This window comes from Eleutherodactylus coqui, chromosome 13 (genome assembly GCF_035609145.1).
Source record: "Eleutherodactylus coqui strain aEleCoq1 chromosome 13, aEleCoq1.hap1, whole genome shotgun sequence".
Taxonomy (NCBI): domain Eukaryota; kingdom Metazoa; phylum Chordata; class Amphibia; order Anura; family Eleutherodactylidae; genus Eleutherodactylus; species Eleutherodactylus coqui.
The window spans coordinates 90,688,131-90,702,333 of NC_089849.1; the positions used below are offsets into that span (position 1 = coordinate 90,688,131).

Consider the following 14,203-nt stretch of genomic DNA (forward strand, 5'->3'; position numbering starts at 1 on the left):
GATCTACATCTCCTCAGGCGTCACTGCATTAAAAACAGGCATGATTCTGTAATACAAATCCCTGCTTGGGAACAAGAATACTTTCGGAAATCATTGTCTGTAAACATAGTTCACTGTGCAATACACAAATGCAAGCTAAAGCTGCATCATGCAAAGAAGAAGCCATATATCAACACAGTCCAGAACCGCCGGCATCTTCTTTGGGCCAAAGCTCATTTAAAATGGACTGAGGCAAAATGGAAAAATGTTCTGTGGTTGGATGAATCAAAACTTGAAATTTTTTTTGAAAACCAAGGACGCCGTGTCCTGCTGACGCAAGAGGAGAGGGACCATCCAGCTTATCAGTGCACAGTTCTGCATCTCTGATGGTAGGGGGTTGGATTAGTGCCTATGGCATGGGCAGCTTACACATCCTGAAAGGCACTATCAATGCTGAGCAGTATATAGAGGTTTTAGAACAAGATATACTCCCCATCCAGACAACGTCTCTTTCAGGGAAGGCCTTGCATATTTCAGCAAGACAATGATAAAGCACATAGTGCACCCATCACAACAGCATGGCTTCACAGAAGAAGAGTCCGGGTGCTGAACCGGCCGCCTGCAGTCCAGACCTTTCACCAATAGAAAACATTTGGCGCATTATGAAACGAAAAATCCGGCAAAGACGACCGAGGACTGTTGAGCAGCTAGAATCCTACATCAGACAAGAATGGGACAACATTCTTCTCCCAAAACTCCACTAATTATCCCTCACTCCCCAGATGTTTAGAATGGATGCTACATAATGGTAGCCCCAACTTTGGTGAGATGTGTTGCTGCCAGAATCTTCAAAATTAGTAAAAAAGTTTAATGAAATGGAAAAATGTCTCTTTTCCACTTTCTGATATGTTCAATTATAGATACATACGGTTCTATGAGATTTCCAAATCATTGCATTGTTTTTTCTTAACATGTACATTTACATTTAACACAGTCTCAACTTTTTTTTGGAATTGAGGTTTTACATTTTATAGAGTGCTCACATACCAGCTTTTATTTGGACAGCACCCCCACCCCCGTCTTTGCAATGCATTATGGCATAGCTCTTAGCTGCAATGAAGATAGCCAGAAATGGTGCTGTAGAACCGGTTGCATCTAAGGGCTAAGACATAATTCGGTACAAAAAGGAGCTGCTGCCCACATTAAAAAAAATAACAGCCTAATTTGCTGCAGATTTCACTCCTACAATTAGTGTCTTTAGCATGTTACACGATCTTTAACAATGGTTTAAATGAATCAAATAAAAATAAATAAAATCAAACTGTAATAAAATATATATTATCATCCATTTTCATACAGAGACATAATACATTAGAGGCTGTTCTGAAGGTCCACAATTGCTTTAGTCATGCAACTTCTAGCATGCTACCATTTTTTGCCATCATCTTTCATGGCTTTAACAAGCCAGTCTTTCTCCTGGTCGTCGTCAGAGTCGCTCATGTCACTGTTGTCTGCAGCCAGGAGACGTGAATAGTTAATCTTCTTTATGTGGGGAAGCCTGGGGTGGACCAACAAGAAGATGGCGATCCAGATCAGTAGAGTTACGCTGCATGCTTGGAACAGTATAGGAAGACTGAAGCTGCTGCTGATGAAACCGCTTGCAAAGCTGCCGAGGCTGGCACCACAGTCATGCGACAAGCAATGCAGAACCAACTGCAGAGACCTCTCTGTCCCTGGTGTGGCCACGTCACTGGTTTGGGCATTCACAGCCCATATAAGAGCTCCATTGCTAAAGGCACTCAAAACCTGAATGGGTAAAACAGCCACCGGGGTCCATAAGAAGGAGTAATAAGTCATCTGTATGGCCAGACAACCTAGGCCAATGACTACCGTCCATTTGACAGAAAATACTCTTAACAGTTTTTCCCTGAAGAAGTGGAGTATGACTTCGGAGAAAAGGGCAAGGGCAACGGAGATTCCCATAAAAAGCTCCGTGCTGCCCACGTCCTGCATCTGCCAAAATAAAAAATTGTGAGCTGTGGACCAAATGGCTCCAGTCAAAAAGACAGTGATGGACATCAGGATGATTCGGCCATCACTGCCGATGAGACCCAGGGCTTTGATGGTTTTGTTGGCATGTTCTGTTTTTTTGGAAACATGTATAGGGTAGACAGTGCTGAGAAACACAGTGATGATCATAAATGTTGAGTAGCCATAGAAATGAAGGTAGATTTTGGGTATATTTGTGGTCAGGAAGCAATTGACATTCTCTATCAACACCACAATGGCACAAGAGCCAATGCAAGCTCCCACATGGCTCCAAATCCAAACTTTACCATGCCGGTCTGTGGCATCTACAAAGTCAAGATACTCATAAAGGCTGTCATCTGTTGTCCACTTCAATGGAGCAGTGAAGATGGACCAGACTGTTATCATGCCCAAAACAATCAAGAATATCTTATGTTCATTATCCAGGAGATTTTCTAGAATTGGGATCCCCAAGTTGACATTTCGGACTTTCTTATGTATGGAGTGGTTGGATGGTTCAGGGGTTGGAGATGGTACAGTAGAAGGACCCAAACCCATGTAAGAAATACCCCTAAGCTCATCTTTATGGCTGGTGGATTTCTCTCTCAATTTAGTTGGTGTTTGTTTAGTAACTGGTTTAAGCTTCTTCCGATGTGAAGTTCTGGTTCTGGGAAGTTCGGTAGGATTAGAAAGCACTAATTCTGTATCTATGGTGCCCTCATTCTCCATGGTTGTAGCTTCCATAGTCAAATTCTTTACCAGTTGATTGCTGCCAAGTTCTGTAAGCATAACCGGTGGCAGCTGAGGTGTTGGTAAACTTTCAGGCTCCAAAAGACTTGTATAGTCCTTGGGTCCAAACAGCTCCAGATCCATAGCGCCTGGGGTGGTCAACTTCTCCTTCCAAGGAAAACTAACATTACAGTATTTTAAGATCAAATCCCTTTCCAATGGGGGAAAGAAAGTGAAAGCTAAACCGGCTCCGGCTGTCAATGACAGAGACATTGTGATGAGAACCCTTCTCTTACGGTTTGTTTTAGCCATATAAGAGCAAATAGGTGCCCAAAAGACATGGATCATGTGCTTCAGGCCTATTAGAATTCCCACCAGAGGAGGGCTCAGTCCCAAGTATCGGAGGAAGATGGTTAAGAAAGGGATAAGGCAGAACTTTCCAATGTTGTGGAAGAAGTGGAAGAGGCTAGCCATGGCAAGAGCCTTGCCGATGTTCCACTGCTTGGTGACACTCATCTTCTCGGCTGAGAAGAGACCCTTTCAGGAGACCTAAGAACGCAAAGCAACAATATCTTGTGAGTTTTTATAACAGTTATGCCATCTATGAACTACGACATAATCATCCTACAAGTACTTAACCCCTTGATGATGGAGCTTTTTTATTTCTATTTTTCTTTTTCCTCCACCCTTTAAAAAAAATTGTAACTTCTTTATTTGTCCATCAACATAGCTGTATGAGGGCTTATTTTTTGCAATGGTGATATTTAAAGTGGGGAGAAATGGAAAAAAAAATTAAATTCCACCATCTTTCGGTGCGTCTTGTTTCTACGGCGTACGAACTCCAACAAAAATGACACGATAACTTTATTCTATGGGTCAGTAAGATACCAAACATAGTTTTTTTGCTGTACTACTTGTATTTTTTTTAAAGACATTTCATTTTTAAAAATAATTTTCTGCCTCCATCTTCTGTGCCCAATAACTTTTTTATTTTTCATGCAACATAGTTGTGTGAGGGCCCATTTTTTGGTGGAACGTTGTGTAGTTTGCGTTGGTACCATTTTGGAAAACATACGACTTTTTGATCGCTTTTTATTGCATTTTTTTTCATGAAGACAGGGTGACCAAAAAAGTGCATTTCTGGCGTTCTTTTTTTCTGACGACATTCATCGTGCGGGGTAAATAATGTGTTACTTTGATAAATCAGACCTTTACAGACGTGGCGATACCAGATATGTATTTTTGTTTTGTGATTTAGATTATTTCATTAAAGATATGGCAAAATGTTTCTTTTAAACTTTTATTACTTTGATCACTCCTGCAATATGATGTAATGCTTCAGAGATCAGGCAGGCAGTCTATCAAGTTACCCCACAGGGAAAGCTTGATAGGCATTCAGCCATGATAGCCCTGGGGCCTTGCAGAAGGACCCCGGCTGCCATGACACCTGCACGGCTCCCTGCGATCTCACAATGTTCGGGGGATTTAAATGCCGCTGTCAGAACTGAACTCCAAAAAGTCCAAATCCAAAACGCAGAGGGAGACCACGCATCCAGCCAGTAGAGACCTCTTATTTCACCACTAACAATGTTTCAGTTGCTGTGAACCTTTCCATGACTTGGCTTGAGGAAGGGTCACGGGAACTAAAACATTGCTAGTGGTGAAATAAGGCCACGGTCACCTCTGTGCTGTAACCTACTTTCGGAGGCTCTGCAGTATAAGGACTGATGTAGTATCAACCAGCTGCCCCATCAACTGACATTCAGGATACTAGGAAAATTGACCTGAAATCCTCTCCCCTTGTCTCCCCCTCCCTCACAACTGCCAGGCCTTTACGACCATGCGGCCTTAAAAACTGCTTGGTTCGGATGACCATAAAGCTAAGGCAGTGACAGGAGGATGTGAATTACCCCCCTGCCAGAGAGGTGTGACACCTCGGATGGTTACCACAGACTCCCTGGCGCCAAAGATTTTTTTTAAGGGAAAATCTCTAAATAAAAGGTTATTAGTCATATGAAGGTCCTAGCCCGATATGAATTATATTTTTTGGAAACTGGCGGGAGAGCTGATAAAAAAAAGGCATGTACATAGATTGAGGTACAGGCCCCAGAACACCCCCAAATCGTGTATCCACATACCTGGTTATAATTTATGTGTCATGCTTGATATCGCTGAATAGATGAAATCATGACCATAAATAGGCAGGCAGATATTCCTGATCGGAGGATCTCCTGCAGAGATATGGCCAAAATGGGGAATTATGATTTTTCCAGGTAACTACAACTCTATCCCCATACCTTCCTGAATGACCTCAAAGACGGCAGAGTGAGGTATGTTCTGGGGAAGCCTTTGAGAACCAGGGGCTCAGAGACCCAGTTGTCAGACTTTGGAGTTACGCTACTGCGTAAGGCTTTACCATTTGCTTTAGTAATTCAGCACAAACAGAACCTTGGACCGATTATCTCAAATCTGGTTATCCTTCTTTATTCTCTCTTGCTTTAAAAAAAAAATACTGTCTGTTGTAAATACTTATAAATATTTAGCACTGCTAACCTTTTTTAGAATAATTCTTCAATTTATTAGTCAAGCCTTGTCCGTTTTAAAACGAACCATAATTCTGAAGATTGTGTTCTTAATTCCTAGTCTGGGTTCCAGCTTCCCTATGATAAAAGCTGGTGGTGGCAGCGGGTGTGTGTGGGTATTATAAGTGCTGAAGATGTTAGACCGACCAGGAGGTGATTTGAACTTTTGTTCTGCATGCGTGCAGGAGACTGGGAAAGCTGGGTAAAAATCCAACTGTATTCTAAGGACTTCAAGCTTGCAATTCCACTAGAGTGATCGATTGAGGCTCTGCCGTGACAATTGGTAGCAGCAAATGCACTCGGATTAGTCGATCTGTGACAAATCAGTGACAAAGGTGGGATCGGTCGGGGTCTCCCCTTGACAAGTTCCGTCGCAGATCTGACACAAGATACCAGAAAATGCTGGACAGCTGAGTGGAAGCCAAATGGACCTCATTACAGCCAATGGGGTCCGTTTGGCGCAGTTTGGTTCCGTCGTAACATGGATTCGTTCGGCCAAGGGATTCCCCTTTACTGCTTTCCAAAGGTGTGGAAGCAGCCTTAGAGTTCTCTACTGGCTGGATGGCTGTCTCCCTTTACTTTATTGGACTTTTACATATCATATGGGTGTGAGAGTGTATATTACATCTTTCAAGGATAAAAATGAAACAAAAAACACTGATCTTGGCATCCTAACAAAAATACCTGTGAAGATAAGGATCTGGCACAATAACGCCTTGTACTCGGCAGAAAGTCTCCAGAGGGTGTATTTGCTTTCTGCAGCAGGACATAACTTCCTGGTTTGATAACGAACTTGGCCAGCCGGCTTGCTAAGACTGCTTTCATGCCTGCGTTAGGGAGCTTTCACAAAAAGACGGAATATTCTGCAATGTGTGGATTTTGGTGCGGAAGTAAAAACCTCAGAATCATGCTGACAATTCTACATTAAATCCGCAGCTAGTAGTGCAGAATTCAGGGACGGCACATCCTGCAATGCCGTTGTGGAATATTCTGTCCCGTGTGAAAGGTGCCAGAGGGCTCAAATCAGGGTTTCTGTCTCTCTGCTCTGTTTTTGGAGGGAACTAAAATGAATTGGAAAAAAAAAACTGATCAGTTTTTCAGCCTATTGATTTCAATGGGCTTTAAAAAAAATAAAATAAAAAAAAAGAGAAACGGAAAGGCTTTAGTTTGCTTCTATCTAGTCAGGTTTCTGTGGGGGAAATAAAACATTAGTTTTTTTCTGTTTTCTTTTAGTTTCTCTTCTCTAAAAATGGAGCAGAGAGACAGAAACCCCAAACTGACCTTAACGCAGGCATGAAAGTAGCCCTAGGTCTCCTGCACACTGGCAAGGACGATATTGGGCCGCAATGTGAGATAATCGCACAACTTTCCACTGTAGCTGGGGCATCCATTGGAGCCGCATTCATAGGAGCCCCAGTAACAGGGGAAAACATCCCCCTAGTGTGAGGATAGTCACTGGCAGAGCTGATCAGGGTCAGTAGGCCCCTGCAGCTCTGCTGTAACAGGGGGCACCCGGCGGTCACGTGATCGCTGGGTCACATAGTGGAAGAAACACTTTCACTTCTTAGTACATAGCGCTCATTGAGTTCTATGTACCCCGGAATGGAGAAGGCAGAAGCTGTTAAAAACTGCTTCTCCTCTGGGTCCTCAGCTGTGTCTGACAGCTGAGGACCTGACGTGCTCCTGCCTAATTGCTTTATTCTATGGGTCGGTATGATTACAATGATGCAAAATTCATATAGTTTTTTTTCTTGCTGTGCTACAATATCTTTTGAAAAAATGAAAATTATTTTCTGCAGCCATCGTCTGGCAGCCATAACTTTTTCATTTTTCGGTCGACATAGCTGTGTGAGAGCTTGTTTTTTGCAGGATGTTTTGTAGTGTCTACTGGTTTTGGCGTTCATATGACTTTTTGGCTGCTTTTTATTTATTTTCTTGGAGATAAGGGGGGGGGGGGGGTAACAAAAAAAACCCGCAATTCTGGCGTTGTGTGGGTAAATAATGCGTTACTTCATAGATCTGCCTTTTACAGACGCAGCAATACCAAATATTTTAAGTTGAAATTTTTTTCTTATAATCATGGGAATAGCTTTTTTTTACTTTTATTTTTCTAATAATTAATAAAAGATTATAAAACTGATTTTTACTCCCCCCCCCCCCCCCCACCCACCCAACAGGAGATTTGAACTTGGGATGCTTTGATTGCTGCTGCAGTATGATGTAACACCATAGTATTAAACTATACCACAATTTGACAGGCAGTCTGACAGGCATTCTGCAATGGCAGCCCTGGGGGTTTCCCGACGCCCCCGGCCGCAATAGCAACCAAACAGAACAGCGCAATCTCATCATGGGCGATGCCACTCCATACAAGGCTGCATCTTACAGCCAACACCCGCCCAAAACAGCTCTGATAAGCCGTGCCGCTCATCGGAGCTGTTAATCCTTTAAATGCTGGCGTCAATTCTGAAAGCAGCATTTAAATGCCCCTATTGATGTTCAGGGGTCACGCACTGCCTCCCCGTGATGAGATCGGGGGGTGCCATGCGGTTGTCATGGCAGCCAGGGGCCTGAAAGCCCCCAGGGCTGCCATTGCAGATTGCCTATCAAGCCATGCCTGCGGGTTGGTGTGATAGAATGCCTGTCAGATCACAGCATGATGTACTACGCGGGCAAAAAAAGTGTAAAGATTTGTTTATAAAAGTTTTATTAATTATTAAAAAAAATAAAGATATTTAAAGAAAAAAAAGTTTACATATTTATAAAAAATTAACAATATCTTTGAAAAAAAATAATAGTAGAACACCAGAAAAAAAAAAAAAAAAAAAACTACATACATTTGTTATGGCAGTATTCGTACCGCCCCTTAGAATTAAGTTTTCATGTCATTTTTGCTGCAGTTTGTGCGCACCCAAATATGGAGGAATTTCGTCCCCCCCCCCCCCCATCTCACTCCACTTAGGATTTTTTTAAACGATTTTCAGTACATTATTTGGTACATTAAACAGTAAAAAAAAAAAAATCGTCCCGCAAAAATCATCCCGCAGACATCTACGCCGATGGATGAATAAGAGAGTTACGATTTTTTTTTTTAAAAAGGCGGGAGGAAAACCGAAAATGGAAATAAAGGCGGCGTCCCTAAGGGGTTAACGTGATTGCCCAGTCTTATGAGAATAAAAGCTCAGTATGCGATTACTTCTGCAACATCCTCTCATTTTCCCAGCGCCTGCTTGCTGTCAGTGACTGGAATCAATCAGGAATATTTAGTTCTGATCACATTGATGTTCATGGATGTACAGAAGGCGCCAAACATGATACATGGCGGACTAGTGTATGGGCGAGAGCCGCGCAGCACCCAGCACAAGCCTACAGCAGGGGAGCGGGGCAGCCGCCGGTTATACCAAGCAGTAGTGCCGTCTCCGGCCGGGCTTACAGGGGCGCTAGCATACTTCTGCGTGCAAAATACGTCAAACCAAGTGGTTCTATTCACTGCGTATAGCGTGCGCAATACACCGCGCAAATGTGAATAAGCCCTCAGGGTGTATCCACACGAGCGAGTCTCACGCACAACTTACATATCGACAGCGATACGGCCGTTATCTGTGCGTACCATTGAACGCTACTGGAAGCGCTTACGTTTTTTTTAATGCACGTGAAAATCCCAAGTACACAGATATATACGGAGATGTGTTCAAGCAAAGACGCATCCGGAAGCGCAATTCTACAAGCACACCCTTAAATTGATAGGTGCTAATTAGATGTAGGGCCGTTACCAATGTCACATGATTAGCCTGTATTCTGACTGCAGTAGTGATGATGTCATGATGATGACGTCACTACACAGCTAATATACAGCAAGGAAGGTTGTGCAGTATCTCCATAGACTGACCTGACGCCGCGGTGGTTAGGATGATGAAGCACGGCTCTCCCGGGCAGGCGAGGAGCAGCGGAGGCTCCACATCCCCAGACACCCTGCACTACACCTGTCACCTGCTTCCGGAGGCGGCGGACACGTCACTGCAACACAACCTGCAGTAGCCCTGCGCCTTACCCCGCCCAACAGCAGGTGGCGCTGCGCACACACGTGGGGATGACCGCGTCACCTGGATACTGTGTGCGCTGCAGAGATCATACAGAAGACAGACACGAGCACAGCAGCTGCCGCCATCTAGCGTTCACGCGGGGGACTGCAGTTAGTGAGGAGCACTATGGTAGGTGACCCGCAGCATTGGGCTGCTCTTCATGTAACACTGCTGTCCTCCGTGCTGATGGCCGGAGCCTCCAGGCAGGAGTCATGTTGTGCAGTGCTATCACCACAGGACGCCATGTCTAGAGAGCTCTGCATGCTTTACCTCATGGAGTGTGCAGGCTGTAACCCTGTCACTGCTGGAGGGTAACTTGTACTGCACGTTATACACTGAGCCCTGCAATATGTATAGCGTATATATAGATACAAACGTCTTGATGTAGACTGGACAGTTCCACTTTGGGGCCCTGTGTCCCGCTTTCAGCCATTTGTCCCGCTTTCGGGACGTTAAAGGGGTTGTCCCGCGCCGAAACGGGTTTTTTTTTTCTTCAATAGCCCCCCCCCCGTTCGGCGCGAGACAAACCCGATGCAGGGGTTTAAAAAAAACAACCGTTTAGTACTTACCCGAATCCCCGCGCTCCGGTGACTTCTTATTTACCTTGCGAAGATGGCCGCCGGGATCTTCACCCACGGTGGACCGCAGGTCTTCTCCCATGGTGCACCGTGGGCTCTGTGCGTTCCATTGCCGATTCCAGCCTCCTGATTGGCTGGAATCGGCACGTGACGGGGCGGAGCTACGAGGAGCAGCTCTCCGGCACGAGCGGCCCCATTCAGAAGGGAGAAGACCGGACTGCTCAAGCGCGTCTAATCGGGCGATTAGATGCTGAAATTAGACGGCACCATGGAGACGAGGACGCCAGCACCGGAGCAGGTAAGTGAATAACTTCTGTATGGCTCATATTTAATGCACGATGTATATTACAAAGTGCATTAATATGGCCATACAGAAGTGTATACCCCCACTTTGTTTCGCGGGACAACCCCTTTAAGTAACCATTATACTGATTGCCGGCAGTGTGTGCATCCGCGATCTTCATCCCCCCCTCACATCTACTCTTTGGTTCTGCCAGAGAGGAGAGGGGCTGTTGCAGGTGCGCACACTGATGCCGGCAGCAGCGCTGAGAGGAGAATGAGCGCTGTGCAGACCAGCAAGAGGTAAGTATATAGGTCTTAGGGGAGTACTATGGGGCTACTGTGGGAGGGTCACTATAATTGCTGGGGCTACTGTGCGGGGTTGCTATTATTGCTGGGGCTACTGTGGGCGGTCACTTACTACTGGGGCTACTGTGGGCGGTCACTTACTACTGGGGCTACTGTCGGGAGTCATTATTACTACTGGGGCTACTGTCGGGAGTCATTATTACTACTGGGGCTACTGTCGGGAGTCATTATTACTACTGGGGCTACTGTCGGGAGTCATTATTACTACTGGGGCTACTGTCGGGAGTCATTATTACTACTGGGGCTACTGTCGGGAGTCATTATTACTACTGGGGCTACTGTCGGGAGTCATTACTACTACTGGGGCTACTGTCGGGAGTCATTACTACTACTGGGGCTACTGTCGGGAGTCATTACTACTACTGGGGCTACTGTCGGGAGTCATTACTACTACTGGGGCTACTGTCGGGAGTCATTACTACTACTGGGGCTACTGTCGGGAGTCATTACTACTACTGGGGCTACTGTCGGGAGTCCTTACTACTACTGGGGCTACTGTCGGGAGTCCTTACTACTACTGGGGCTACTGTCGGGAGTCCTTACTACTACTGGGGCTACTGTCGGGAGTCCTTACTACTACTGGGGCTACTGTCGGGAGTCCTTACTACTACTGGGGCTACTGTCGGGAGTCCTTACTACTACTGGGGCTACTGTCGGGAGTCCTTACTACTACTGGGGCTACTGTCGGGAGTCCTTACTACTACTGGGGCTACTGTCGGGAGTCCTTACTACTACTGGGGCTACTGTCGGGAGTCCTTATTACTACTGGGGCTGGTATGGGGGGAGGGGGCGCTAATTCTACTGGGCGGCTGTTGGGGGTCACTATTATTGCTGGGACTAATGTGGGGGGGGTGGTCAGTATTATTGCTGGGGCTGGTATGGGGGGGCGCTAATTCTACTGGGGCTACTGTTGGGGTCACTATTATTGCTGTGGTTGGTATAGGGGACACTATTACTACTGAGGCCACTCTGCACATGGCAGCATACCTCAAGTTGGCTTAGCAGTTCTTGTTAGGACAGCGCCTCACGGAAAGTAGCCAGGTTAATTGTAGTCAGAATGTTGGGTTGGGAATGTCTGCCGTGTATATACCGAGGAGAATCTAACTGACCTCTGTGTGTATATACCGAGGAGAATCTAACTGACCTCTGTGTGTGTATATACCGAGGAGAATCTAACTGACCTCTGTGTGTGTATATACCGAGGAGAATCTAACTGACCTCTGTGTGTATATACCGAGGAGAATCTAACTGACCTCTGTGTGTATATACCGAGGAGAATCTAACTGACCTCTGTGTGTATATACCGAGGAGAATCTAACTGACCTCTGTGTGTATATACCGAGGAGAATCTAACTGACCTCTGTGTGTATATACCGAGGAGAATCTAACTGACCTCTGTGTGTATATACCGAGGAGAATCTAACTGACCTCTGTGTGTATATACCGAGGAGAATCTAACTGACCTCTGTGTGTATATACCGAGGAGAATCTAACTGACCTCTGTGTGTATATACCGTGGAGAATCTACCTCACCTCTGTGTGTATATACTGAGGAGAATCTTCCTCACCTCTGTGTATATACTGAAGAGAATATAACTGACCTCTGTGTGTATATACTGAGGAGAATCTAACTGACCTCTATATGTATATACTGAGGAGAATCTAACTGACCTCTATGTATATATACTGAGGAGAATCTATCTGACCTCTGTATGTATATACTGAGGAGAATCTAACTGACCTCTGTATGTATATACCGAGGAGAATCTAACTGACCTCTGTATGTATATACCGAGGAGAATCTAACTGACCTCTGTATGTATATACCGAGGAGAATCTAACTGACCTCTGTGTGTATATACCGAGGAGAATCTAACTGACCTCTGTATGTATATACCGAGGAGAATCTAACTGACCTCTGTGTGTATATACCGTGGAGAATCTACCTCACCTCTGTGTGTATATACTGTGGAGAATCTACCTCACCTCCGTGTGTATATACTGAGGAGAATCTAACTGACCTCTCTTTATACTTAAGAGAATCTAACTGACCTCTATGTGTATATACTGAGGAGAATCTACCTCACCTCTGTGTATATACTGAAGAGAATCTACCTCACCTCTGTGTATATACTGAAGAGAATATAACTGACCTCTGTGTGTGTATATACTGAGGAGAATCTAACTGACCTCTCTTTATACTTAAGAGAATCTAACTGACCTCTATGTGTATATACTGAAGAGAATCTACCTCACCTCTGTGTATATACTGAAGAGAATATAACTGACCTCTGTGTGTGTATATACTGAGGAGAATCTAACTGACCTCTCTCTTTATACTTAAGAGAATCTAACTGACCTCTATATGTATATACTGAGGAGAATCTAACTGACCTCTATGTATATATACTGAGGAGAATCTAACTGACCTCTATGTATATATACTGAGGAGAATCTAACTGACCTCTGTGTGTATATACCGAGGAGAATCTAACTGACCTCTGTGTGTATATACCGAGGAGAATCTAACTGACCTCTGTGTGTATATACCGAGGAGAATCTAACTGACCTCTGTGTGTATATACCGAGGAGAATCTAACTGACCTCTGTGTGTATATACCGAGGAGAATCTAACTGACCTCTGTGTGTATATACCGAGGAGAATCTAACTGACCTCTGTGTGTATATACCGAGGAGAATCTAACTGACCTCTGTGTGTATATACCGAGGAGAATCTAACTGACCTCTGTGTGTATATACCGAGGAGAATCTAACTGACCTCTGTGTGTATATACCGAGGAGAATCTAACTGACCTCTATGTGTATATACTGAGGAGAATCTACCTCACCTCTGTGTATATACTGAAGAGAATCTACCTCACCTCTGTGTATATACTGAAGAGAATATAACTGACCTCTGTGTGTGTATATACTGAGGAGAATCTAACTGACCTCTCTCTTTATACTTAAGAGAATCTAACTGACCTCTATATGTATATACTGAGGAGAATCTAACTGACCTCTATGTATATATACTGAGGAGAATCTAAGTGACCTCTATGTATATATACTGAGGAGAATCTAACTGACCTCTGTGTATATACTGAGGAGAATCTAACTGACCTCTATGTGTATATACTGAGGAGAATCTAACTCACCTCTATCTGTATATAATTAGGAGAATATAACTGACTTCTGCGTGTATATACTGAGGAGAATCTAACTCACTGCTATGTATATATACTGAGGAGAATTTACTTTTCCTCTGTGTATATACTGAGGAGACTATAACTGACCTTTGTGTGTAAATACTGAGGAGAATCTAACTGACCTCTGTGTATATACTAAGAAGAATCTAACTTGCCTCTATCTGTATAAAATTAGGAGAATATAATTGATCTCTGCGTGTATATACTGAGGAGGATCTAACTCGCTGCTATGTATATATACTGAGGAGACTATAACTGACCTTTGTGTATATATACTGAGGAGAATCTACCTCACCTTTATCTGTATATACTGGGGAGAATCTACCTCACCTCTATGTGTATATACTGACGAGAATCTAACTGACCTC

General features: G+C 44.3%; 1 protein-coding gene across 2 annotated transcripts; it reads right to left on the reverse strand.

The window, feature by feature from the left end:
* Nucleotides 1–1,290: 1,290 nt before the first annotated feature.
* On the reverse strand, nucleotides 1,291–9,529 carry MFSD6L (major facilitator superfamily domain containing 6 like). Of its 2 annotated transcripts, none has more exons than XM_066586666.1 (2): nucleotides 9,208–9,529; nucleotides 1,291–3,285 (listed from the first exon to the last, which is right to left on the reverse strand). In XM_066586666.1, the coding sequence occupies exon 2, from the start codon at nucleotides 3,250–3,252 to the stop codon at nucleotides 1,405–1,407; it is 1,848 nt and encodes a 615-aa protein (XP_066442763.1). In that variant the 5' UTR covers nucleotides 3,253–3,285; nucleotides 9,208–9,529; the 3' UTR covers nucleotides 1,291–1,404. The 2 variants fall into 2 exon arrangements, with proteins under 2 accessions (XP_066442763.1, XP_066442764.1); XM_066586667.1 differs by lacking the exon at nucleotides 9,208–9,529 and adding an exon at nucleotides 4,875–4,964.
* Between the last annotated feature and the right edge of the window lie 4,674 nt (nucleotides 9,530–14,203).